The 25,783-nt window shown below is 42.2% G+C and overlaps 1 protein-coding gene across 1 annotated transcript in view; it reads right to left on the bottom strand.

The window, feature by feature from the left end:
- Positions 1-25,783, bottom strand: part of ITGAE (integrin subunit alpha E) — an 847,690-nt gene that overhangs the window by 399,511 nt on the left and 422,396 nt on the right. The window contains exons 9-10 of the mRNA XM_085649316.1: positions 22,234-22,385; positions 783-936 (exon numbers count right to left, since the gene is read on the bottom strand). Coding sequence (XP_085505442.1) covers positions 783-936; positions 22,234-22,385 — 306 coding nt within the window. The remainder of the gene's footprint in view (positions 1-782; positions 937-22,233; positions 22,386-25,783) is intronic.

The following is a 25,783-nucleotide window of genomic DNA, read 5'->3' as shown; positions in this document are numbered from 1 at the left end:
CCAGCCAAGGTTGTGTCGGTCTTGGGGGCAAAGGCTTTTGATTGTTCAGCTCTCCCCTCCAACCTAAACTATGAAAGGGCAGGCTTCAACACAATCACTTTCAAGTTAATGAAGTTTATGGGCCCTTGGAGCTGATAAGAATCAAAGCCCTCCAACTAGTCCATTCTGTCACCAGTTCTAAGCCACTGTTCTGCTCCAGGAACAGTTGCCACACCTCATTGAGGTCAAGCACTAGTTGAGAGTTACCATCACTACAGTTATCACAAACACCACTATTACCACCACCTCCATTATCATAATTAGTACAACACCATCACAACCATCACCATGACCACCATTACACCACCATTATTGCCACTATTATCACTACCCTCACAATCTACACAAACGCCATTGGTATCCCTACTACACTTTCACCACCATGGTGTTCTTATGCGTTTGTAGGTTTCAAATCATTGTGTATTTGACAGTGGTGTGTGTGTAAAATAAATGGTTATGTGAACATTTGTGTGAGAGAATTTATCTAGGTGCTTTAATATGATAAATATTATATAAGTGCCTCAATGGTATGAACTCAGGCAAACAGCATTTGTACATGCTGGTGAAGTGTCTTCAATTTCAATTCAGACCTATTGTTTGCTTGTATTGAAGATCACCTTGTGTCATGGGAATCTTATGTATTTACTGTGGATCACTGTTAGGATGTAGACAGAAGGAGGTAGGTTTTAGTCTGTGGAATTAATCTTAAATGTGAAATGTTATATTGTTTGAAATGAACTCACCCCTATTACATAGCGCTCAATGTTCATCATCTGGGTCGACATGATTACTGTTGTCAGGTTTCTTTCATCCATGAATGTCGCCCCATCTGTCAACACAATGATGATTTTCTTTGCATTCTTTTTTGAACCATGTTCTTCTATGAAGATGGAATCCCTGTGAAGAAACACTGGGGGGTTAGTGAAAGGGCATCACAGCTTTTATAGCAACACAGAGGAAAGTGATAGGAAAGCATTGTAGAAGAGGATGTTCTTAGGCATTTGAGCTTTCCTATTTGTAAATAGGGCATTAGCAAAGTTGACAACACAAATGTATGGGCAATAATTCTAGGTAGGAGGCCTATAAATCTTGGCACTGACCTCCGAGTTTACTCAGATAGAAACCCCTCTAACTTTTGTATCTGCTTGAACTAACAAGACTAAGGACATCATTACGATGCTGGTCGGAATCTCATCTAATCGGCACAGTAATAGAAGCGTGACCACCTCAGAGGAATTTGGCGGTACCGCTGCCCAAATTACAATGCAACCATCTTCACTGCATCCTCAAAGTGTATATTTTCAATTGTGACTTGTGCTGCGGGCTGCAGCACAAGCAGCAATAGAAAATGTACACTTTAAAAACATCCCTGCACCGTGTGGCAGACACCATGCGGTGCCTGCCACACAGTGCAGGGATGTGCCCCCCAGGTGCCATAGCAGAGGCCAGTGTGGAAGGGGGCCCGAGCAGGGCCCCCCAGAGTCACATTCTGCCTGGTTTTTGCCCGCCATGAAAGGGCAGGCGGAAAGTGACATTCGAATCCCTACGGCGGTCCCTGAGCAGGCACCACCCCTATTGTAGGGATTACTGACTCTCCGTCGGTCCAACAGGCTCCTTGAACCCACTGGAAAGTGTTGGACTGTCCCTTCACCTGCTGCTCCGACCACACGCATTGTAATGCGTTGGTTGGGCCACAGCAGTAGATGATGGTCGGGCCGCATCTAATAAGCAGTCAGATGTGGACCAAACACTATCAGAATGACCCTCTAAACATTGTTCAAAGAAGATACCTAGGTTAAAAGCTTGCACACATAGAGTAATGATATCTCACACTCCACTTAGCTGTGAAGAATAAATATTATAAATTTGACAAATATTTCTCGCATGTATATTCTTACTCCTGCACATTTTCTTTCTCATGAAGCATATCTTAAATTCATACAGGATCTGGAAAGTTTGGAACTGTTCGAGTGGCACTTTTTCTGCCTGATGTAAAGGCAGACGTCTTCTAACATTACTCATACTATACATCCTCCCAACATATCTGTTCAGACCTATTTCCCATACCCAAAATCCAGTGAATGGCAGAACTACATCAGAAATAGTTAGACCCAACATGGAAAATGCGAAGATAAAAAGGAATTTTAGGGAAAGGGATCAATGGATCAATCAAAAAAACGTTACAGAGGGCTAGTAAGGTGTTCTATTCATGGATACGGTGGCATCTAGTTTGCTGGTGTACTGTAATAGAATGTTTGGGCCACATTTCATCCCCAGTGATGTTATTAATGTAAGGTTATGTTCTTGCCAGTTGAGCCTGGAGTTCAAGCTGATGGATGTGCGGTGCTCCTCCTACTTTTACCTATATGTTAGATGGTCCTATTTTACAGATACCATCTACCAACAGATTTCTTATCTTATCAGAGGCCCAAAGAATAAAGCTATCAACAAATTGGAGGAGGGAAAAGGAGTAAGTGAACTGAAATGTAAAGCTACATCCAATAATTCTGTATAACCACTTGATAAAAGAAACTTCTTCTCAAGCAATGGAGTGAACAGTGTAATGTGTGAATAGATGACCACATATCCATCAGACAGGGTGTCCAGGGAAGAAATATCCATCTGAGGATCTGAATTCACATCAACCTGGAGTGGGCCCTGAAGCCTTCTGTGATTTAATTACTACTAAGTTGTTAACATAGGTTGAGAAATATTACAATCTGGCCACCTTAGAAATGTCTTTGCACCATTTTGCATCTATGAAACCCAAAAGAACTGGTGATGAAAAGTACATAATTTTGTTCGAGAGACATAGAAACTCAATACCATTTTACAGTCAAACCAATGAAACCTTTCCCCTGTTTTAGAAGCAGGTGCCATATGGAATTTTGAAATAATTGCATGCAGACTGAGGGCCACAGAAGGGCATTTTCTCTTTGAAACAGGTGAGATAGAAGCTTCTACAGACAAGAACTGAAGCTCGCCCATTCAGCAAGATGAGGTAAGAAAAAGAAATGGGCTTCATTATCTAGATTTTCAAGTTCCAGGAGTACATAGACTCAAAATAAAATGATTGAGGGAAGCCCCCATTAAACAGTTAAGCCCCATATTCAGGTCCCAATGTGGAACCACTTGCTGTTGTGGAGGAAACCTATTCAGTAGCCTTTTCAGAAACTGGAAAAGCATAGAAATCATGAAATATAAAAAATGTTGCAGTGTCATATTAAAGCAGATAGGACAACCAGAAAGACTTGACAGTGCAGAAATCAAGGCTGCCCCAAGCTAGCAACAATAGAAGTTCAGAAACTGTACCAAAAAGACATAACAATTACCCAAATCGTATACTATGGGCCCAAACTCAAAACCTTTTCCAGGAGCTCAAAAACACAAGGGAAAGATCTATTGATGTTAAGTAGAATATCCAAAGTATTCTCTAATAGTCCCAATTTCTGGTAGAATTTTCCAATTGAGCATCTTCCAAGATTGGCTTAATAGTTCTGAATAGCATGACATTCTTGCTTCATCCAGAACTATGAGGTTCATGGAAAACCCAACTAACCTCAATTTCTTCTAAAACAACAACGATCAGAGGAAGCAGCCTAGAAGCACTCAGGAGCAGAAAGTCTCAGCCAACAATCATAGCACATTCAATTACTCTTAATATTCATATGAGACCCAAAGCATCAGTCATGAACACACAAACTTTATATTTTGGTACATCCATGTCATGATATCATGCTGCCTGTATGTGGGTTCAACTTTGCCAGAAGAAAATAGACATATTTCTGGAATTTTCCAACAAAAGTGAAAATGTCTAGGGCAGCATGAACCTGGCTTTTGAAGCACTGAAGCTCAAACTCCATGAGACGATCACCATCCCATTCATTTAGTCATTCTTCCAATACTCCATTCAGAGGGACGGAGGTTAGAAAATGCATTAGAGTGATCCTTAATACTAGAATCGGAATCGGCCCCTTAATGTTTAAAAGATTAGAAAAAATAGGGCCAAGTAAGTGACCAGCTGAATGAGTGGCGCCAGAATTATGAAGTAATATATTCATTGCCACTAGATCTAAGATCAAAGTAGAACTGACCCCGCAAGTAGAGTCATCCAAACGCAGATTTAGGTCACCCAAGATGGAAAAGTTGGCAGAATTTAAAAGATAAGGGGCCGTTAAATCAGGAAGGGCGGTGGCCCACAGACCTGATCCACAAGTGGTGTGGCCAAAAAGGAACACCACCCTCTCATGTAAGCCTTTGCATTTGACGCCATCTGACTGAAGGAGCCTTGGAGGGATTCCTCGCAGAGGTAATATATACTCCATAATTACGAAGTTAATTAGAGCATATCCTTTCCTCAAATGAGCTTTAAACAAGTTTGTCAATCATTGTGACAGGTTGAGGAGTGTGTAGCACATCCTGCGTAGCACATCCATAGCTTTGACCACTGCTCACCTGTAGGAGGAAAATATATGATAGGATTCCACAGAATTGGTGGCAAGCTCAAGCTCGGCTAACCTGTGTAGACTACTTGTTTCGCGAAAGTCAAAAGGAGCACCTATCTGAGGAAATTGAGCACATAATTGGCATTGCACTAACTGTTACAAACTGTATTGCAGGGTCATAAATACAGGGAGGTGGCTCCCAAAGTTTGCTCATGCAGCAGTGTGGTAAAGTTATGGTTCTCTGACATAATATCACAACCAAAAATATCATGATACAGAAATATCGTGTTAAAAATATAATTTTTATATTTATATAATGGAAAGTACAAACATATATTTAAAAAATCGTTTTACACTCATATCGAAAATATATATATAGAAAAATATTGTTTTCATATATATATATACATATACATAGTTAAAGACAGTAAATATGAAATATTTAACATATAACATTAATACAATGTACATTAAATAGTGTTTAAAAAAATATATATATATATATATAAGTGCATACTTAAATTAAACAAACATACACATATATATGAATGTGCATATAGTTATATACACATATATATTATAAAACTATAAAAAAATATATTAATTATAATCTATATTTTCTTTTTTTCAAACGTTTTTAAATATAACCATATATATAGTACCATACCACGTGAGTAACGGATGTGAGCACCTCCCTGTGGCAAACTCCACTCACCTGTGATCAAGGCTATATTAGCCGAAGCGCGTAAGGAAAGGTGTTTGCTGCATTTCCACTGTGAACATAAACGCATGGGTTTCGTTTCCGAAATCAGGCTCTGCATCTCTTTTTGTTATATATATATATCTATTACATACTCAGAAAAACTGAATAATAAATGTAACAAATAAACTGATTTGTTACATTTTAAATTAATTGCACATACCATGTAAACAATAGCTAAACAGGTTTTACTAAAACTATGTTGGAAAGTTACATATATCTAACAACATAAAAATTATGAGAAGTTGGCCTGGTATATGCTGTCCACTAGTTATAGTGGGCACCTTGCACCAGTCCAAACAACCCCTTATTGATGATAGGTTAAAGACAACCTTATTTGAAAGCTATCCTAGTGGTAGCTATGGAGAGCAGCCTTCAGGCTAAGTTTTGAAGGAATGTAAAGCAGCTTATTTTACCAGTCTATAATCTCTTTAGTGGCTAAATGAAAGGAGACCACACCAGGTATATCTATAAAATATATGTATTTATTCCTAAACACACCCATACATCTCTTTATGAGGCTAGAGGTAAAAGCACATATATTACACTTCAAATATTACAGTACTTTAGCACAATACACGTTAGGCCCTAGGGGCGGACCAAACCATATACTAAGAAAGTGGTATAAGAACCATGACTTGACTAGACACAAGGCCTAGAGCCTGTAGAATCGCTGGGACACCAAGGAACCACCCACACAGGGGACCCACAGGGGACGTGTGCAGTGTGAATACCCAGCCACGAGCTCCCGTTAGTTTCTATGGGGAAAGTCGCGGTTTGAATTTTTAAAGTTTAAGGACACTTAGGAGTGGACAAGGAACAAACCCTTTTGGACTTAGATGGTTCTAGGGCCAACACCCACAGGAGCACCGGAGTACTCATGTTACCTCACCCAGGGAAGCCGGGTGCACAGGTGTCAAATGGTGTCGGGTCGCGTCGTCGTTTTCAATGGCAGGAGACTGAAAAGTGCTGATGCCGGGAAGAGGAGAAGTGTCCGAAGAGATCAAATCCTGGATCGAAGATGTTAAAAACCTGAAAGCAGAGGGGACAGAGTCTGGGTCACTTGCCAGTGACCAGGGGCACGACAGACGAATGCCCACCGATGTCGGGTGCTTCAGGCGCGAAGAGGGGAAGCTTGACTCTTCAGCCACGAGAACCAGGAGGCGTTGAGGACAACCAGGAGCTGGATTCGAGCTGCCCCACAAAGGATGTCAAGTGCTGCAGTGTCAGTGCCTGGATTGGACACAACAAGCCTTGGCAACAGCAACCCATGCAGGAAGAGAAAAGATGCTTCGGTGCAGACCAGCAAGGTCCTGGGGACTCCCCAAGCAATGGAGAGTCAGGGCACATCTGGAGCAACCAGGGTAGCCCAATTAAAGTAAGAGTTGTCTTCGTAGGGACCCACCAGTCAACAGACCAGGGTTCGCAAAGGAGCCTCTAGCAAAACCAAAATGAGCCGGCTCATGGAACACTCGGGAGTGTAGGCCAGCAATCTTCAGTGGAAAAGATGCTCGGGGTCTGGGCTACAAGTAACCCAATGCACAGCCTCAAGGGACGTCGAGAAGTTGATGCACTTGCAAATGTACACGGTGTCCAGGGGTTCCGGTTCCACAGCACCCACGAGGGCTACGGGTCAGCCTCAGTGAAGTCTGGAAACCCACCTCCTGTGTAGCAAATTCTTCGGCGTCCGGCGGGAGCTTCGGAGATGCAGACCGGACAGATCAGTCTTTGGTGCCTGCCAAGCAGGGGAGTAACTCCTTTACTCCAAGGGAGATTCTTCAGTCATCTAGTCATGTAGATCATCAAAATTTCGGGATTTCTGTAGCAGAGTTTCATCCAGGTATAATCTAAAGTCCTAAGGAAATGGGGTTCCTTCTTTATACCCAGGGAAGGGGTTGGACTTACTCTGGGGACCCACCTATGGGAGGGTTTGGAAAGAGGGGTGGCTACACCCATTTCCAAAGTCCAGTTTCGCTCCAGAGCAGGGGTTGGTAGCCCCTGCAACCGGTTTGAGCTGGACTATGCACAGGGACACCAAAGTGAAGACTTCAAAGCACTCCTGGAGTGCTCCCATTCAGCCCTAATCCACTAAGGCCTGTCTGAGAGGTGGTAACACCGCCCTGTGACAGGAAACCTATTGTCCGGGCATCCCCTGCCAGAGTTTCGGTCAGCAGCAGGAGGCCAGACCCGTGTCTGTGGCTCGCAGCTTCCATTTTGTGATGCCAGGGTTCTGTTAGCTGGTACCGGGAATACCAGTGCTGTCATGTCTCTCCCTCTATAAGGGTGGGATCATACTCCCACACCAGTTACTGGTGTGGGGGTATGATTCCAAGGTGTTTAACATCAAACACAACATGTTTCCGTGCAGCCAGTCCAAAGTTAGCATTTACCGTTTGGTTACAATGCACTTAAGTGTAAATGGTCAGGCTGCATCACAGATCACCCCGGAGAAGAGATTCCGAAGGCTGCAGAGGGGCTCTGCTCATGCTGGGCATCCTCTCACACAAAACCAAGCACCCTGCCTTCAGGATTGATAAGGCCTGCCATAGAGGTGACTGATAGGTTTATATGTGCAGTGATAGGGTGAGGTATAGTGAACCTATACCTCAGTAAGGGGTGCATGCACCACCTTACCCAGGCTGCAGTAGCAGACCTGTGGTGTCATTTTGGAGGGCTTCCCAGGGGTGGCATAATACCTGCTGCAGCCCCTGGTAGGCCTCTGGGGTACCCATGCCGTGGGTACATAGTATACCATATACTAGGGACTTACAAGGGCACCCCAGAATCAAATCTTTGTTGTACCTAAGGTACATGGAATCAATTTAGAGAGAAAGCAGCTAGGCTGGGGTCCTGAATAGCAGGGCCCCAGCCAGACTAAAGTCGAAAAACAGTGAAACATCAGCAAAAAGTGGGGGTAACCATAAGAAGCAGATCCTACTCTCCAACAAAAATAAATACAAAATCACATAATAACAATACATATTTAAATAATACTAAAAAACTATTAAACTCTAATAATCATGAATATACTATTCCCATTACAGTATGTGCAACAGTAGTGAAAGCGTTGGACCGGAAAGGGTAAAATTGTCCATTCCCACTCCAGTGTGTGCAACAGTAGGGAAAGCTTTAGACCAGGGGTCTCCAATCATTTGTTTAGTGAGAGGTACTTCTGATCAGTGAAAATCATCGTGAGCTACTAAAGTCCAAGCAAATCATGCATTGGTTCCAGAGAGCTCGCACAGTCAGCTTTATTAACTTGAAGCCTAATTTCCACAGGTACAGTTAGTTACAATAAATCCCTCTTAAAATATCACCATGATTAACATGTGTCACATTGAGATTTGCATGCTATGGCTGTTAACTAGACCTTATCACAAACATTCGGTAATGTTTCTGAGAGACCAAACTGTGGCAGCATCTCTTGTCTTTGGACATATTCCAGCCACCTTCAGCCTGAGAGTCTTTACAAATGGTGAATGCTGAGGGTTCACAGGTGTCCAGCAGTGGAGCTTCCGGCACTTTCAGCCTCTAATCTAGTAAGAAGGGGTACCCAGTCTGAAACATGTTTAGTGAAGACAAAGGAAGCTTCAAGTGGACATTTGAAGAATATTAAAATGATTTAAAAATTGAAGCACTTATTTGCAGTCTCTAACAGAAGGTTTTGGGATCCTTTAGCACCAGTTGCATCATAAAATCAGGCACAGGAATCACAAGATTTGGGCCACCATTGAGATTCAAACCAGGCTCCCCAGTTTAAAATAAGCATCTCTGACTAGAAGGCCACATCCACTTTTCAAACTCACTCCTCTCTCTATTTAGAGGGCACGAATTAACAGATAAAACGGAAATAAGCACAAAACAAATTACAATACCAGTGTGAAAAACCCCCGAGTCCAACAAAGAAAAGCCAGGCTGTTCCATGCTCAATACGCTGGTACAACTAAAAAGATAAATTAAATGAAATGTTCTGACGTGGGACTGAGTTTTGATATAATGTTAAAACATAGGCAGCCCAACAATTAGTGAATAGCAAATACATGAGCAAGATGACGATTTGAGGTGAAGGGCCTAGTCACGATGCTTTAATGTAACCACAATGATTAAATGAAAGCAGCGTTTCACTTGTTTAAAATAAATAAAAATCCTCTCCCATTTATAATTTCTCCTAGCGTTTTACACATATATTTTTTTTATAATGAAGTACCTCTCATGTGTTGGAAGTCATGGCATTGCCAGGTTTACACTGGTTGTGCTCTTGTGCTGAGAACCACGCCACCTGCATGGCATGTACACCAGAGCCCCATGCCTTATAATAAGGCTCTCGTGTCAGAGCTGCCACTCCGCTTTTCTGGTGATCCAGCCACACGTTGTGAAGGATGGAAGTTCTGTGCCTAGCTGCAGAAGGCAGAGAGCTTGGTTTTCAGTGGGAAGTCAGTGGGAAGTCTAATACTGCTTATAGTGGGCTTTTGGCAATGACATCACCTGCTTCACCCCTCCTAACTTCAGTTCAGCCAATCTCAGCAGCTGGTTTTGGCGAGGGTGGACAAGCATTGAAAAAAGGCCTTAAATTAAGCAAAACAATAAAGTTGGGATAAAATAGGGCTAAAAGGAGATGTCGGATCATGAGCTACTCAAAGGTTATCAGAGAGCTACCAGGAGCTCGCAATCGACTGGATGGAGACCCCTGCTTTAGACACTAGAGGGGTGAAACTCACTGTTCCGCCTTCAGTTGCTGCAACTGTAGGGAAAGCATTGGACCAGGAGGGGTAACATTTACTATTTCCACTCCAGTGTGTGCAACACTAGAGAAAGCGTTAGACATTAGAGGGGTTAAATTTACTATTTCCAATCCAGTCTGTTCAACAGTAGGGAAAGCGTTGGACTAAGGAGGGGCAAAATGTACTATTACCACTCTGTAACATAACATAACATGTGTATTGGTAAAGCACACTAGAGTATCTTGGTGCTGAATAACAGATCTTTATTGTTACCCAAACTCAATGTTACTTGTTTTATCGAACTCAGAAAGATGAATGGTGGAGTGGACCCATAAGGATTTGAACCTGTGACCATGAGATAAAACACAGGCCCCTACAGTGGATGCATTAGCCACTAAGCCACCAGACCTGGCTTTACAACAGTAGAGAAAGCATTGGATTCAGGAGGGGTTCAAAACGATTAAACTCTAATAATAATAAATATACTATTCCCACTCCAGTATGCGCAACAGTAGAGAAAGGGTTAGACACTAGAGGGGTGAAACTTACTGTTCCCACTCCAGTCGGTGCAACAGTAGGGAAAGCATTGGACCAGGAGGGGTAAAATGTACTATTCCCACTCCAGTGTGTGCAACACTAGGGAAAGCGTTGGACATAGGAGGGGTAAAATTGACCATTCCCACTCCAGTGTGTGCAACAGTAGGAAAAGCATTGGACTCAGGAGGGGTTACATTTACTATTCCCACTCCAGTAGGTGCAAGAGTAGGGAAAGCGCTGGACTCGGGAGATGTAAAATTTGCTATTCTCATACCAGTTTGTGCAACAGTAGGGAAAGTGTTGGACTCGGGGGTTAAATTTACTATTCCCACTCCAGTATGTGCAACATTAGGGAAAGTATTGAACACAGGAGGGAAGGCGTTAAAAATACTATTCCCACTCCATCTATTGGTACAGAACAGAGAGTACTTCATTTTAAACAAATAACATATTTGAACAACTCTATCAAATACTCCAAATAAAAAATTATAAATATAAACATTGAATGTCTAAAAACAAAAAAACATAAATATTATTTTTTTTATAATTATTATCAATTAAAAGAAATATTCTTATTATAATTCGAATAGCACACTATGGGAGTCATTACGATAGTGATGGGACAGCCACAGGCTGGACGTCGGCTACGGTCTCTCCGCCGACAGGCTGTCGGTCCGACTGCTGCATTATGATGCATGCGGCCGGACCATCAGCTGTCATGGGAGAGACCGCGGCCTCCGGCCGTATCTAAGATCCAGTCAGGGCGCCGGTCATAATCGCTTCAGTTGAATGGCGGCAGTGTCTGCGCAAGCACCACCATCAGGATTACGATATCCCTTTCCAACATCGTTTTCATGGCGGTGCAACTGCTATGAAAAGGCTGTCAGAAACTGACTTAGGGGGCTAAAAAATAGGGCCTCTGTTCCTCGAGGGACCCATATTCCCATATACATAACAGCCAACAATTAAACTGTAATGGAAATAAACAAAGTATAACACAATTAACATAATGAATAATACAAAAACTATTTTTAATACATGAATAAATATTCTTTTAATTTATAATGTAATGTAATAATAAAATGTAACTTAACAAATATGATAATTTCACAATTGACATAATTATCAATTAAATAATTATTAAGGGCCTTATTACGAGTACGGTGGTCCCAAGACTGCCGTAACCGCAGTTGTGGTCCGACAATCGCAACGTCGGAGGTCCGACCGCCCGATTATGAGTCTTGCGGTCTGACCACCATCAGCCCAACACAAGACTGCCACCACCACCAGGATCCTGGATCCCGACAGGGCGGAGGCGGGGAAAGTGGTGGTCTGCAGCGGCAGTGCTAATGACGGCACTGGCATGCAGATTACAACCTGCCATTCCGATAAGCTTTTCATGGAGGGGACCAAGGGCGTTTTAGCCCTGGGGGAGTTGCATGGGGGTACATGTTGTGCCCCTCTCTGCTTGCACTGTCGTTCTTGCACTGCATGCTATGCATGACATGGTGCATGGTACACAGTGCACCGATGTGCAAGCAGCGCTGCCACAACGGCAGCATGTGCAACAGGCACCACCAACACAAAACTGCCAACACAGCGGTGTTCTCATAATACAGCAGTTGGGATGCTCCTGGATTGGCGGCGTACTCACGACTGCCACAATGGCTGGCCAGCAGTCAGACCGCCAAACTCGTAATCGAGTGAGTCCATGTTACACTACAAAAAGTGTACCAAACTGGTCGTGCTCAATAGTGAGTAGAAAAGAGAGGAGGCCCCACCGACCAAAGGGACCAGGGCACTACTTAATAGTGAGGACAAAATATATGTCCCTTGGAGAGGAAAACAAAATCAAATTCACACAAGTACAACTTCAATCAGACTCATAGACCCCAAACAACTGGGAGTGGGGGCTGAGTTTACCCAGCCCCCATACAAATGTTGATTGCCCACCTGTAGATATATGAGTTTATGGCAGCATGCCATCTTTACTTTGCCCCACAGTACGTAGCTAAAGGGCGATGAGCGGGGTTTGAAAATTATGGCAGTACTTGATTTGCCTCCGTTATAGCTATTGAATTCTAGGGCTGCATATATTTAGACATGTTTCTTTATGTCTTTGTTTAGAAACAGTGTACACGGGTTGTGGACAGAAACCCGGTGCGGTTACCCAGATACTGAGGAGGTGGGACCGCTGCTGGTACCAAAAGCCTTTTCTTTACCTTTACCATAAGGAATTAGCAAACAGCCACATCTCTGGTTATTCAGCACACTGGTATTGATAGCACTTTATGTGATATGGTCCATTCAGGACCCAATATCCAATGTATTCTTGCTGTGCTATAGGATTCTGTCTCTCAGGTAAGATCATGCACGCACAGAGGATTAGAACATGACTTGTACCTATCAACCTCTAAATTGTACGGTCCATTGGCCCCACATTCATGTAGATAATGTTTCTCTCTGTTTTTAGAACCGAGGACAGAATTTACCTATCCCGGTAGAAATAAGGATAGAGTATTTGTTGTACGAATTATTTGATGCTATCAGGAAGCACATCACTAATTTTGGTGAGTGCAGTTTCTTTACAACTTGAAAGGAATAACCGATATTACTAAACGGGAATTGAATAATTGTGTATGAAAGAAGTTTGTGAACGAAAGCGTCAGGGTCTAACTATGATCCACCATACCCGATTACTGTATTGACAGATGCCCTAGGCGGGAGGTTTATGTCTGCTCTATTAGGATTTGTTTTTGGATTTTTAAAGGAATTCAGAAATATATTCTAAATGGGTGGTTAGTTCCTGAAATGGGTTATTATACTAAAACATTATTTTTATATATTTCTTCCCTATTGTTCTTTCTTCTTTTCTTAGATTTGAGCTATTTGTAGTTCCTCTAAGAGGGAGGTTCTAATCCCTGATACACCTTTTTGGTCCTGAAGAAGGTGGGGTTTATAGTGCCAAGACCACCGAAACGCGTTGACACTGTTTCCAACTACGAGAAAGAATATTGCAAGAATAATGATGGACACAAATAAAGATATGAATTCTACATAATAAGTTGGATTAGGTTTTGTAACAGTACCTCTCTAGCTGTGTAATAGGATCTCCCTGTTAGGTCTTTATAATGTTTCTTCTATTGTATATTTCTGTATAAAATGTTTTTTTACTATACCTAATAATTTGCTTTTATGGTTTATATGTGCGTCACAACAAAAGTAATGAGTTGGTTTTAAATGTATATTGGATTTACTGTGCTCAGTATGAACTGTGTTTAATGCATATCAGAGTTATTGTGTTTTTTAGAACTGTAAGACAACTAAGGTTTATAAATGAAAACTGTGATGTTTATAATAGGAGTCTGGTTTTTATAAATCGGAATAAAGCCTCTGCCGCTACATTCATGGGCCTGGTGGTGTTTTAGTTGAATGATTTCAGTATATGTGTACTCCCAGTTGTTTGGGGTCTATGAGTCTGATTGATGTTGTACTTGTGTGAATTTAAGTTTGTTTTCCTCTTCAAGGGACATAAATTCTTTCCTCACTATTATGTAGTGCCCTGGTCCCTTTAGTTGGTGGGGCCTCCTCTCTTTTCTACTCACTACGGAACAAGCAGGTGGCCAACAAGGCACAAATTTTACATATATGACAAAAAAATATTACGCTCCATGTTTCTTTTTGTAGACGCCCTCTGCGATGATTGTCATCATTGTTACCACAAGACAAAGTCAGCATTGAGCTGCTTCCATGCCTTCTGGTGGTAGTGAAATGCTATTTAAATCTAGTCTGCCTTTAGTCCTGAGTGTTTTTTCAATGAGACCAGGGAGTTACAGGAGGAAGCTATCCTTTATTAACGCTGTGCTTGCTTCCCATTTATGGAAATACAAAGCTGCTTCGCCAAATGATTCAGTTCAATAGGCATATATTCTTTTAAAATTACATAGGATGAACTCTTCCCTTTTTATCTTGGCCGTTCGGGCACTTGATATAAAGCTTGAAAAACCTGGATCAGAAGAAGTGAGCTATAACCTGTTTCCCTGCAGAGCCAGTGCATGATTCTGTGTTTGGTGCCTGTCGTGACCAGGTTATTCAACAAGACATAAGTACTTACTTGGATATTTGAACTCATACAGGGTCAACTATTTTTAGGCCTAGCTTGACACCGAAGCTTTCGCTAGACCTTCTGAGATCAACTGAAAAAACTTTAGGAGTTACTAATGGAGAAAGGTTTTGACTCCTCCTATAAGTTGATTCCTTTAAATACAGATTTAATACATATTTTGATTTAATAGATGTTCTGAACTTCTACTCAAAAAGTGCTTGTGTTACAATTTTTGTCTTGTTCGAAAGCTTATGAGCGATACAGTAGGTTCTGAAATGGTTATGGTGAAAAGTCAATGTTACCAATTGTCAGATGCTATAATCTGGTCTGTGTAATGAAACATCACAAAAAAGGAAATAGAGCCTACTTATTTATTGTGAATAGCACTCTACATTTGAGGTAGCAGATTCCCCGTTAGGCTCACTTGGCAAGAGTGTATTGTTTTGACAACTGTACTTTTCTACATATATATATATATATATATTTTTTTTTTAATTCTATAACTGTATGACAATAGTTGCTTTGTGAGAAAGCCTATATTCAATACAGTAGGCCTGAGATGGTTATGGTGAGCAAGCCAACGATAAAGTTTTAGGCCTGATTGGTTCATTAGGAAACGTTATGTCAGATGTTGTGAATCTGATCTGTTCATTATGAAAAATTAAAAGAAAGCCAATAGGCCTTACTGTTTATAGTGAAAAACACTTCTTAACGTCAGTAGACCCTCAAGGGCAGATTGCGATTATGCCATGTTAAAGCCTGTAATCAGGTATTTTGTTACACAAAATCTCATAAATACCATAGTAGGAAAAGGTTTTTGGCATCGATTACTCCCTTTGTCAAACCATGAGGGTAAAAGGTTTGCATTGTAATAATCTTTATTAGGCATTTTAGTAGACTTTTAAATTGATTCCCAACTATACTTTGGAATATAGTTTTAATTTTATGACTATTGCCTTGTGGGAATAATGTATGCTTAATACATTAGGCCTAGTTCAGTTAGTTTGGCAAGCCAATGAGAAAGGCCATTGACTTGATTGGGTACTCGGTGGGAGAAAGGGGATCAACAGTTGGGGTGGACTGGTGGCAAGTACCACAAGTGATAGGTCCAGTCAAAGATTTCTAGGGGCATATTATCAAGCACACGTTAAAATTATCGACGCTTTAGCCGGAGAAAACTGCCGCTAATGCGGGGATAATGGGCTTGATAATATACCGCAGAGAATTCCAATAGAAGCCCATGTTGACACCAGAACATGGGCTTCTATGGGAATTCTCAAGGGCATATTATCAAGCCCATTATCGCCGCTGTAGCTGCAGTTTTCTGCCGCTAAAGCGGCGATAATTTTAATGCCATTTCTTGATAATATGCCCCTTAGTAATTTAAACCTGAGCTCAACCCCTGATAGCTCTGGTACAGAGCAGACAGGCTTAACTTAGAGAAAATGTGAAAGGGATTTAAAAGTACCAAAGCAGTTACAAAGTTAGAGGCAAAAACATTACAAATTCCATTTCAATTTAAAAAAGTGAATTTAAAAAAATGTGAAAGAAAGAGCCAAGAAAAAGTAAAAGCGCAAGAAAAATTGAAAGCACCAATGAACACAATTTCAGATCATCTGTGATGGAGCCCAGGTCCAATACACAAAGGGGCAGATTTATGAGCCCCTTGCGCCACTTTTGCGTCACTTTTAACATGGGAAAAGTGACGCAAAAGTGGCGCAAGGGGCTCATAAATCTGCCCCAAAGTGTGTTGGTCCTGTTGAAAGTCCGGAAGTCAGAAAGTTTGAAAATGTTCTAAGTTCCACTGTAAGTAAGTACTTTTTAATTGTTTAATTAATTAAAACCTTAACAATATGTGCGTTTTTAAAACAAATGTAGTGAACACAGTCACATAAAGATAAGTGATGCTTGACAAAACCTCGAAAATAATGAGTACACAAATTAAAAACCTTCCTGAGTCTTATTGCAATGAACATTTCGTCTAAAATCAGTACCATGTGCAAATGTTTTTTTTTTAAAGTGGTATGACTGGAAAGTTTTCTAACTTTACTTCTGGTAATCTAACAACCTTAGGAGAATAGTTCAAAGGCCTTCAGAACCTCGGGGTGGCGGTGGGAGAGAGGTAGTGGGGGGAGGGGACTCTCAAAGTAAAACGTTCGGTCCAAATTCTAGTTTCCACTGGTCAGCTGGAACTTTTCTGGGAAAGATCCCTTGCAGCTAGGTGTGACTCCATAGTCACAAAAAAGGTCAGCCAACTGACCTTTGAAGTTCACTTTGATATCCTAGGTAGAAGGGAGAACATGTCAAGTCCTTCAGGGCTCTTCTCAGGTGACAGATAGCTGGTCCAGTTCTCTTTTGTTCTACTGCAGGTCCAGAAAGTATTCTGTGGAGCTGCTTTGGGGTGTTTCATTTATGCCTCTAACCAGCTAGTGGGTGGGGGTCATTCCTGTGTTCCTCCTAACCAATAAGGTGTGTGTTCCCTGGGGCAACCCATCCCATTTTTCCCGTAGTGTTTGTTTGCTTTACCATACCAGTCCAAACGTGCCATGTGACAAGGTAATGCCAAAATGGCCGAAGGTTTCAGCCACACTACACTTGGACTCTGAAGTAACCCTGGGCAGAGTTTGCAGAGTTGCACTACGCGGCACTCCGTGAAGTGCAAAAAAAACTCGCAAGCTGCAGAGTACGATAGAAATAGAAAAATGCAGTTCGTGGTGATTGCACAGTGATGGATGCTTGTCCGCACTGTGCAATCATTGCGAACGGCACCTTGCACAGTGCAAGCGGTCCCTGCTTTTCCTTTTCTGCCGCTCGAGTAGATTTTTACTCGAGCGGCAGCTTTCTCAACGCGAACGGCCAGTTTCTCAACGTGAGCAGTCGCGAGCATTCGCGACCACTCGCAATGAGAAACCTGACCCCCCTGCGTTGAGAAATCTCGTCGGGAGGTTGATTTTCCACGCTCGCGTTCGCCATCTTGATGTTGACGATCACGAACGAGGAAAAATCTCGCCGGGAGGTTGATTTCCCTCGCTCGTGCTCGCCAACTTGACGTTGATTAACGCAAGCGAGGAAAAAAACTCTGCTCCACTACACGTGGAGTTTTTCAGAACTCCGCGAGTTCCATCTAACGTAGAGTGCAGTAATCTCCGCAAACTCCGCGAGCGGAGTGGAGTTCACTGCTCAGGGTTACTCTGAAGGCCTTTGGGGTGTACTGGACAGGGACTCCATTAGTGTCCGACCATAACTAACACTAGCATCCTCTTTGAAGCCAACCTTGTACCAAGAACAAACCAGGAGGCATACAATCAGGTAGGAAGAAAGCAGGGCCTTTCAGCATCCAGACAGGGGATGCACAGTAATTAATCTAGCATCCTGTTTCCGCCCTTTCAAGTGCAGCAATGTGTTGCATGTGGCCCAAATAGACTTGTCAAGCAGGATTTGAAATTGTGGTGTTAATAGGGTGGTTGGCCCTCACCCATCTGCTGAGCTCCAAGGAGTCATCTCTGCCCATACATGTCAACCTGTCAATTACAATGACATATTGGATACTGTCAGGGAGGAATTTCATACATTATTACACCTTAGTCAGGCCAAGTAAAGGATGCAAAAGCTGGTTAATTAATGCAAATAACCTGCCAGGACAACGAGGCAGGGAAATGGTAACTTTTTAAAAAGTTACTTTCCTTTACATTTATTAAACATCCGTCTTTACCATTGAATTAGGATTTTAATAACCACATGTTTACAATTCTAGCAGATCTCATTTCCAAGATTCAGTATTAGTATTTTAAATTCCACTCCAATTGTCTACATATGGCAACTAGGCCTGCCACAGTGAAAGCTATTAAGGCTTATCACTGTCACTGTAGCTACATGGTAACATAAAGGGCCTCATTAAGATGCTGGGCAGAAAGCCTCTGCCCGACACCGTCTCGGATTTGGGCCCGACCGACTTGTGGTCAGCGGTTCCGACCACCGGATTACGATGCGACCGAACACTGTTCAATTGGATTCCCATTGTTTGTTATGCGAGCTCGTGTTACGCTCGAGAACCAGCCGTAACACAGGCGCCAATGGGGAAAAGGTGTTTGTGTGTAAAACCCTGCGCCCTGTCGCTAGGGGGCCCATAAAGTCCCTTTCTGACAGCCTTTCTGTGTCGGGAAGGCTGGCACGGAAAGGCTGTTGGAAACATACATTGTAATCCCTACGGCGGAAACGTCGTCCATAGGGGTTTACGGTGTGGTTCCGACCGACAGGAATACTCGGCGAGTCGGTCGGAACCGAGACGGAATGACCAGCCGGTTTACATTCTGACCGAGACCATCGTAATCTGGCGGTTGGACTGTAAACCAACCGATTCAGTCAGAAGGGCTCCGACGCATTCAGGAAGATTCTGACTGTCGGGTGGAGGCGTTCCACCCAACATTGTAATGTTGCACATTCAAATACCATGCACTTTACTTTGTGGGCTATGTGAGTGCACCGGGAACTAGAAAATCTGCATCTAAGCATGACAGTAGCTTGCCTAAACATTGGGTGGTTCAGTGGTAATATTCAAAACAGTCAACTAGAAAGGGCTAACTCAAAATGGGAGTTTGAGAGTTGAATTTTGAAAAACTATGAAGCTTTAAATTCCAAAATACAATACAGAAATAGTATAATGTAGATACAGCAGCAATCTCATTTACTTACACAAAAGTAATTTGCCATGAAGGCTATCAAATTCAGAGTAAAATAATAATAGGCAAAAAAATCAAACAAATTGTAAGTCTCAAGCATGCAGCAAAATTCAGGAAGAAATAGGACAGCATCTCTAGAAGAGATGAAAAATTGCTGGCGCCTTCAAATTTAAGGGTTAATATACATTTTATTTTGCATATAAATGAGTAAAATTACAAAGTCAGCATGGTATGATTAATGCTTCACATTTTAAAACGTCACTTTACCCTATCACCTTAACACTAACCCACTTCATGAATATTAATTCACCGTTTCTGACCTAATGTCATCTGTGTTAGAACAACAACAGAAAATCATTGTGGATGAATGCAATTCAGTGTGCAAGCTGAAAGACCTTAGATATTGTAGCAAAAGGCTCCCTCTAGTGAGTCCTTTGAGAACAGTGTCATACCGAAGTGAACAACACATATCTTGCTGCATATAGTGTCAAGGAGAAATATCAACACAGAATGAACATCACGATAATGGAATCCATTTTGAACAAATGGTGTCAAGGCTTAACTAAGGCCTAGGTAGGCCTTAAACAGAAAAGACACTTCAAATCATCATAACGAGTTTGTTTTTACTGCAATACCCCAATGGCATTATACATGTGGGAATCAAGGGCAGAGCAACTGATATTAATGCTCATTTTAGTTAGAGCGCACAAAAGTCCTAAATCTAAAAGCCTACATTGGACTTACTTATTAATATTTGAAAGGACGGTTTATACATGTAAAAAAGGGTTATTTTGGCAGGTAGCATTGCAGATTTATAATACAGCAGTCAGGCTACAATGGCAGTGCTGAACCCCTGGTTTCTTGTCACCCAGTGAATGACACAATAAGTGCTGCAGTCTTCAGGTGACATTTAACTTTCCATGCCATGGGTGCAATTTCTCACCATATATTATGGGTTTATAAGAGAGTTAAATACACCAATCAGGGATTAACCAATTTCTACATGTTTTAGGAGGTCATAGCACATACACTGGGCACTGGACAGCAGTGCTCCAAGGTGCAGTCTACAGACCAGAAATGAAAATGCACAAAAAATGGGGGTGGTCATGCAAAAAGGGCATTTTTCACACTTGGGGAAAATTATATCTGATGCTATTGGTCTGCTCTCTTTATTATAAAAGATTGCCATAAGGAAATTATGCATGTTAAACCCAATAGGTCTTTTAGGGTGGAATATGATTATACTAGTGATTGCATTGTGGCAAAGTTTATGCTCTATACAGTTGGCCAATATTGGTTATGGTGACAAGCCAATATTAAATGCTGCAGACCTGATTGCTTAGTTGGAAAAAGTTATGTGAGTTCTGTTTATTATGAAAAGCAATGGCAAATGCCGTACCTATTTATAGTGAGTAACATATGTTAAAGACAATAGAGCTTTATTGCACTGGGTTAAAACCAGTGTCGGCTCATCGGCTCTTTGAGCAGTGCAAAAAAAAAAAAAAAAAAAATTATAATACCATTGTTAATATTATTTTATGTTTTGTAGGTGTGTGGCCGAGTTAGGGCAGGGCGTGGCTGGCCAGATCAGGGGGAGGAGTTGTTTGCACTCCCTAAGTGCCGGCCAAACAGTCATGCGCACTTTGCATCTTCCCCACCAGGCTTTAATGCACAACCTGGTGAGGAACATGCACAGGCTCCCGTCTGTGGGCCGAACCACGGCATTCAGACCAATCTCAATGCTGCATTGCAGTGTTGTGATTGGCTTAGGGGAGCCTGGGTGCTTCCTGCTTTGGGACTTGCCAGAGGAGCGGAAACACAATGGTGGAGAGACGGTCACAGCAACTATGAGGAGGTAAGTGATTTTTGTATTTCCCCCCCGGCCACCCTGTTCTCTGTCAGCCGCTACTGGTTAAAACTACTAGTTAGGAACTTTGTTACTTCAAATCTGAAAGATTATTCTAGTCGGCAAGGACTGTGATGTTTCTTACTCCCCTCTGACAAGCCCTGGGGGGTAGAAGATTTGCCTTCAAAAATCCTTGGTAGGCCTAGGGGTTGCATATTGTTTTGCCAACTGTATATTTTATAAATGTTTGTAAATATATGCATAGACTTTAGCAACATGTGTGTTAAAGTACTTTTTAGATCAGGTCTGACAGCATTAGCCATCCGCTATGCTCGTGTAATAAAACAAAACTCACATACATTTATAGAAGGTCTGTGGGTCAGTCCTCTTCAGCCACAAGTGCACATCTACCAAAACCTGGGTGTGCTTCAGTGCCAGGGTTTGTGCCAGTCACTTCACTTTACCTTTGCATTTTCTACTTTTCTACTCTCCAAATGTGTCATTCCTTCTTTTTTTAATTTGCTTGGCAGCTCCACAGACAATGCTGCCAGACCACTTGGTTACTGCTCATTTTCTCTGCAGTGTAACACATCCTGCTTGGCCACTGTTTCTAATATGGGCAACCAACCTGAAGGGTATTGTCCATGGTGTATGACTGTTTTACCGTTCCAAGGTGACCGACACATTTAGAAACAACTTGTCAGCCATCTTGGATTAATACAGCAATTAATCACTATACATAATGCCAGTCTAAGACGGCCTCTCACAATATTTCATTTTTGATATACTCTTAAGTGCAAGCACAGGCCCACCATGTTTATACAGAAGATTTTTCTTTTTTCTGTTTATTATTATTATGATCTGCATTGCATATGCTTGCTTGTGTACATTTTATTGTCGATGGCTGAGTGGATTAATGTAAGAATGACAGAGGGTAGAGGTGAATGGATATATAAGCACAAGGATGAGTTAAAGAGTGCATGTTTGATGAGGTACAGAGTACCTACACTCATCAGTAATGAAGAGGCAGGTTCAATTATAAGCTAGACCTATTTGTATTGACAAAGCATGTTTAATATGCCTTTTCTTGCTGGTACTCACATAACATGCTGGATGGCAGAGGCTGTTTTGGTCACATTGTACACCTGCTTGATGTCTTGAACTTTACGCAGAGCTGCTTGGCTGTCCCGGCTCTGTCGCAGGTCGAACTCTGTTCTGATTTCTGTTCCATACTGCACTACGGCAAACTCGCACTGCAACAGAATGTGAGAGAATAGTTTGCTACACAGGCATAGGAAAGCCCCCCCCCCCAACCACTGTAGTGCGTGAGGGCCACCATGGCTCCCCAACATGGCAGAGGCCCCTCAGTCAACTATGCACAGGCAGATCAATAAGGCAAAGTAAAGAACAACTACTGCTGGCACTGGGATGCAGCCTTCACTGTGGAAACTCCTTGTCAGTGAGCAGAAAGCAACAACATTGCAACAATTTTGATGAATTGTTGTAGTATACTATATATAAGGCTCTGCTGAGAAGGTGAGCCCCTGAATTCTTTTTGTCCTTGAGCATGTGACTGGGGAGGGAGGGCGTGTGGGGGGCTACAGGGAGTGAAATAGAGGCAAAAAACAAGTTGAGAAAGAGAAATGGGTGAGAACAATGCAGAAAAATCTCAGAAAGGGAGCGAGAGAGAGAGGCTGTGCAAATTCAGGTTAGTAAGAGACAGCTGAGAGAAGGAGAGCGAGACGGACTGGAGAGGAAAGAGAATTAGACCATAGAGCAAGAGAAGAGACAGAGAGAGAGAATAAAGAGAGAAGTTATGAAGAGACTGGTGAGAAAATAAACTAAAATATGGGATATTAAGAGAGCAGAGGCAAGAAAGGCGAAATAGCACAGTGGAAGAAAAAGAGCTTAATTGAATAAGAGGACACCACAGACTGACCACTAGTATGTGAGAGAGAAGTAATAGTGTGCGTGCGTGTGTGTGTGCATGTATGAGATCTGCTCTGACAAATACATAAGAGGCGAAAGTATGACCAGGGGTGTAGCTTGGTTAGGAAGATTAGGGGGGAGGAATGAGTTTCAGATTTTCCGACAGTTAGGCTGGCATATAATGTTAAATACATTGTATGACAAGCAAAGTGCATGAGAGCGGCAGTAGAAAGGAAAAGGAAGGCGGATTTATAGGAGTACCAAGAGAGACAACATAATATTTTGTAAAATAACCAATATTTTTGAGAACGTTCAAATCAGAGAGCGAGAAAATGTGTGCGTATTTTGTCTGTGTATGTAAACATTTCTGATGAAATCCGACAGACATCTCATCATACCTGACTGAAAGCACCTGTACTCAAATATTTTTGGGAAAATACATGTATTAGGTGGGTGTAACACCCCAACACCACCCCCTCAATCAACATCCCTGAGTATGACAGACAAATGAGAGAGAGTAGAGATGACCAATAGAAGAGAGGTGACATTACAGAGCAAAACGAGTGTGTGAAAGAGAGGTGATTAAAATAGAGACAGATTGGGAAATAGGGAATGGTGTTATACAAATCCCCTCTGTCCTTGTGGTGAGGGTGGGATCCTGCCTTTGCCGTCCCGATGGGGGGCAAATGTGTGTGTTTGAAAGAGATTCCAGTAGACTAACAGACTGCTCAGTTTACCATGAGGAGCTGTTGAGGAGCTGTGATCCTAAACCATCAGGGCACACCAAAGTTCACATGAAGTCATACTTTGTTAAAATGCCAATCTCCTGGGTGTTGTGTGAAGCTTACACAGCCTAAAGACCCCTTTTATCTGTGGGACTAGTGCAGTCCACGGAGCTCCCACGCCCCTACTGTCCACAGACCCCCTTCTATGTTTGGAGCTATCGCTATCCACAGACCACCCTGGGAGTGGAGCTGCCCTACCTCTGTCCACAGGCCTCCTCCCATTTGTGTAGAGCTATCACTGTCCAGAGACAATACCTTTTGTATCTCTATCCTGATCTGTTCCCCGCAGTCCTAGCTCGCTGATCAGACACCGGAGCCCCTGAAATGCTATCCAAAACCATGAGATCCACCAAGCTCCTCCAACAAGGACTCTGTGTCCTAACTGTTGTCCCACTACTGACACACCACCAGAGCGCTCACAATAAGCCTATGGTGTGGATTGTACTAGGCAAGATATTGAAGCTCAGAGATATGTCAAATATCAATCATCTGTTATGCCCTGCATGGAAAACAAATATCCTGTTGCTGTGACGGCTATACAAGTCCTATCATCTTGGACACAAGTAGTGACAAATTGAAGCCTTTTACTCCTCTTTCCTGAGTGCAAAGTGGAGTTACTGGAATATTTGTATGGTCTTGGAGATCTGACTATCATAATACATTTCCAATTCAGTATGGAGTCTGAGATTTCAAGTCCCACTCCACCCACAGCACTGTGGTTTTCAGAGACTAACAAAGCTCCTTCAATACACCTCTATTATATCTTGCATCATGCTCTAGCATTTTAACATAAACACATCTCCCAGAAAGCATCTGCAGCCTGAATTGAGGTATACACTGATTCACTATGAGCTCTTGAAAACTACCTCTTTGCTGACTTACAGAGTGCACTGGTATTTCAGTGCTATTCTGTGGCACAGGTTGTACCAGTCTTCTTCAAAACTATATCAAAGTTTTAAACTAGAGTGTGTAAAGCCAACGCACCTCTTGCAGAGATCTATGTAACCTGTAAGCTGTAATCACCAATAAGTACCATTGTTATTATTCAACTCAATGAGTAACGAGATGCACATTGCAAATATTGAGCTTATAATGGTTCAATAATTCTGCTCTCAGAATCACCAGCATCATGGAGATCTTTATTTTTGGGATGCAGAATTACTATGTGATTCTAAGCTATCCCTTACAGAATGGGGTTACAGAATGGGGAACACTGTCGAAAATTGGTGTATCTGCACCTATTTTGGCATAGCATTTCCAAAGTGGGACCTTTTCTGGGGACTAATTCCGCTATTTCTGATCTAGCAGATTTGTCATAAGAAAAATCCAGGGAAATTACATATAAGGTAATACTTCACACACAATCACCGCATTTCCAGTAATACTAATTTGAGTATTGGTATTCAGTGGCCACTGTTAATAAGAGCCTAAGACACTGGCTGGTTAGAAGTCACTATCGGAAAAGAGTAAATATACTTTAGGAGGCTCCATCTGTGTACCTTGTTGTGGGACCCCCAGAGGTTTGGTCACGCCACTGATTTGTTAGTGAAGCTGATATGAAATTATTTACCAATGCAAGGGACACTGTCATCAGCTTATGGAATTATGTGAATTTTTCCCCATCACAAGCAACTTTTGACATCAGTTGCCAACCCGAAAAAAGTGCTTGTGTGCGCGCACTGTGCAGTTGCCAGTTAAGGCAATCTCGTCAGCAGAAAGCCTGTGATAGAACCTCCCACCAACCACTACAGTGGGAAGCAAAAACAATGCTCTACTTAACCTACCTCTTAAATGTGACGCTGTTTGTACTTTCCAACAAGCAGTCCATTTCCATATGTGCCATTCTCAAACCGCTGGTTGATGATGGACTGCCGGAAGATGTTGGAGTCATGAACACTCCCTGGAAACTTGGCTACGACATTGGTGAACAAGCCTCG

Source organism: Triturus cristatus, chromosome 3_2 (genome assembly GCF_964204655.1).
Source record: "Triturus cristatus chromosome 3_2, aTriCri1.1, whole genome shotgun sequence".
Lineage (NCBI taxonomy): Eukaryota > Metazoa > Chordata > Amphibia > Caudata > Salamandridae > Triturus > Triturus cristatus.
The sequence above is the reverse complement of the archived record's forward strand: the minus strand, read 5'-3'. Positions and strand labels throughout refer to the sequence as shown.